Genomic DNA, 3,314 nt, shown 5'->3' with positions numbered 1-3,314 from the left:
TTATAACTGTACCGACTAGTATAGTTCTAGTGTGCAAACTTGAAAGTAAACTGTAAGAAGCGACATGTAAAAATATTAATAAAATACTAACAACAGCAACTACAAGAATATAAAAACATCCACAATAACAACATCAACAATCACTAAGACAGTAAGTCATAATAACAACCATCACCAGTAGCAACATTAACAAACATGACAACAATAATAACAGCAGCCTCAGGTGCATTCCATTACCATAACATCAACTCCAAGAACATCCTCAATATTCACACTAACTACCTCAACAACCACGCTAACAACCTCAACAACCACGCTAACTACCTCAACAACCACACTAACAACCTCAACAACCACACTAACAACCTCAACAACCACACTAACTACCTCCACAACCTCAATAACCGCACTAACTACCTCCACAATCTCAATAACCACACTAACTACCTCCACAACCTCAATAACCACACTAACAACCTCAACAACCACACTAACAACCTCAACAACCACACTAACAACCTCAACAACCACACTAACTACCTCCACAATCTCAATAACCACACTAACTACCTCCACAACCTCAATAACCATACTAACAACCTCAACAACCACACTAACTACCTCCACAACCTCAATAACCACAACAATAACAACCTCAACAACCACAACACTAACAACCTCAAAAACAACATTAACAACCTCGACAACAACACTAACAGCCTCAATAACACTAGCAATTTCAACAACACTAACCTCCACAACCACATTAACAACCAGCAGAACAACACTAACAACTTCAACAACCACACTAACAAGCTCAACAACCACACTAACAAGCTCAACAACCACACTAACAAGCTCAACAACCACACTAACAAGCTCAACAACCACACTAACAACCAGCAGAACAACACTAACAACTTCAACAACCACACTAACAAGCTCAACAACCTCAACAACCACCACCACAACAACACTAATAATATTAACGACCACACCAACAACTACAACAACTCTAACCTCAACAACAAACAATTACCACAGAAACAACAATAAATATAATTATATCAACAGCAACAATTGACGGATAGATAAATATTTAACTAACAAATAAATAAATAATAAACTTTTGCACACAAAATGGGCTGCGACACTAGAGAGTTTAATTTACAGTTTACACAAAGGTCATAGCAACCATTCATTAATTTTTGTCGTAATGAGTCTAGCCATATGTTTACAAAATGCAGAGGTATTAATATCGTGCTGGAAATAGTGTGTGCGCGCACGCACGCACACAAACAAAACACACACACACACACACACACACACACACACACACACACACACACACACACACACACACACACACACAGAAAAGAGGGAATGTTCACAATGAATAACAATAAAACAAGAGGGCATCGATCATGTTAAAAACAAATGAGCCATAGAAATGTTAGAGAGGATTTTTTTACTGTACGAAAAGTAGTTAAATGGAATGAACTAAACTACCAGGTGCAAAAGACAACCCTATTCGTAAATTCAAAAGTAGATGATAGAAAAATAGACAGGAAGTGACTGCATTAGACAACTGACAGCGGAAAGACCAGATCCAAGAACTAAATCTCATGGCTAAGAAACCTTTTTTCACAATCTGTTTTTAGGCATTTTCAATGTTGTTCAGCTGGTATTTCTTTGATATATTACACTTTCACGTAATTACAACCCTACTTTTGTCAGAACTAAACACACGCTACTAAATGTTTCAGTTTATTTTGTCATTTTATATATTAATGTACAAATGAACGAGTAGATCAGTAAATAAAAACACAAGTAAATATATTACTGCTACATCTGAGGAAGAGGTTAAGTCTTGTATGTGTGTGTTTTACTGTTCGCAGTCGGACGAGGTATTTCTGTAAAAATAATAAGAATCCCGGCGATATAATATTATTTTCATATGGGCCAATAATATATTATTGGGCCATATGATTATTTCTTCCACATATATCTCTACGTCTGTATGGATTTGCTCCACCGTGACTCAGGTGTATTGATTAAGGACAAATATAAATTCGTGTCAAGGCGCTGGTACCAAGACGTAATTACTGCTTTACTTTACTGTCGGCTGCAGTTGCCTCCAGGACATGTGCTTCTTCCAAGGTTCGAACCTGTACCCAAGATTTAGTATGTAATTCACCAATTAGGTAATATATGTGAAGTAATTATAAGTTGAGCTTGAAATAGCACTTTAATCATCTTCTGTGGTTGAGTGCTTGATAAGACACTAGTTTCTATAAATTACATTATGTGGTTGGGTACTCAATAATCAACTATACTATATGTAAGAGAATAGATCTCGAAACTTGTCTATCGTACAGACTTACATATATGTATTGTATGTATATTGTATGTATGCTGGTTAACATTGAATAAATGAATGACCACGACTGTGGTAGAAAAAAATCAAAGAGGTGAAGTAACTTCGAGTTCGAAGCTGTGAGGGGTGTGGTTAAGTGTTAAGAGTGACCTGCCTTAAGTGTGAGGGTGACCAGCCTTAAGTGTGAGGGTGACCAGCCTTAAGTGTTAGAGTGACCAGCCTTAAGTGTTAGTGACCAGCCTTAAGTGTTAGTGACCAGCCTTAAGTGTTAGAGTGACCAGCCTTAAGTGTTAGAGTGACCAGCCTTAAGTGTGAGGGTGACCCTACTCAAGTGGCAGTGTACCAACAGACTATCAGCAAGATGTTTCCGTAAACTTCTATATATTTGTGATGAATTTCAGTCGTACTAGTTGTCTTACCACGTAGGAATCATATCTCGCTTAGCCCCAAAATGTTTAACTATGTTCAACTCCAATCCAACCATCTTGTAACTCATGTTGGAGGATACCTAACGCGATCTCGATGTGTAACAAGGAATTATGTGATGGCGATATATTTACTAAACCTTCAGCGGTAACCATTTCACACGTATATATATATATATATATATATATATATATATATATATATATATATATATATATATATATATATATATATATATATATATATATATATATATATATATATATATATATATATTGTACCCCGGACACATCTGAGCAAACACCGTTGATGTAACAATAAATCAACGTTGATGATATTCATGGTACGTCTATTAAACGTTCCCTGAGTATATTTTGCTAGCTGGAGTTTTAGTGTGAGAGTGTGTGTTAAAATTCCCTCTTGCATTATACAAGACAATGTGCTTATGATTATTGTCATTACCAGAAGAGTAGTTGAAAATGTATTGGAATCTTGAAGCTAACACCGTAGG

The 3,314-nt window shown here is 36.2% G+C and overlaps 1 protein-coding gene across 1 annotated transcript; it reads right to left on the bottom strand.

Annotated features, from left to right (window-relative positions):
* Positions 1 to 219: 219 nt before the first annotated feature.
* LOC138359820 (zonadhesin-like) lies at positions 220 to 2,861 on the bottom strand. The gene is made up of 2 exons (XM_069319528.1): positions 2,797 to 2,861; positions 220 to 976 (listed from the first exon to the last, which is right to left on the bottom strand). The coding sequence occupies exons 1-2, from the start codon at positions 2,859 to 2,861 to the stop codon at positions 220 to 222; spliced, it is 822 nt and encodes a 273-aa protein (XP_069175629.1).
* Between the last annotated feature and the right edge of the window lie 453 nt (positions 2,862 to 3,314).

Source organism: Procambarus clarkii, chromosome 93 (assembly GCF_040958095.1).
Source record: "Procambarus clarkii isolate CNS0578487 chromosome 93, FALCON_Pclarkii_2.0, whole genome shotgun sequence".
Taxonomy (NCBI): Eukaryota; Metazoa; Arthropoda; class Malacostraca; order Decapoda; family Cambaridae; genus Procambarus; species Procambarus clarkii.
The sequence above is the reverse complement of the archived record's forward strand: the minus strand, read 5'-3'. Positions and strand labels throughout refer to the sequence as shown.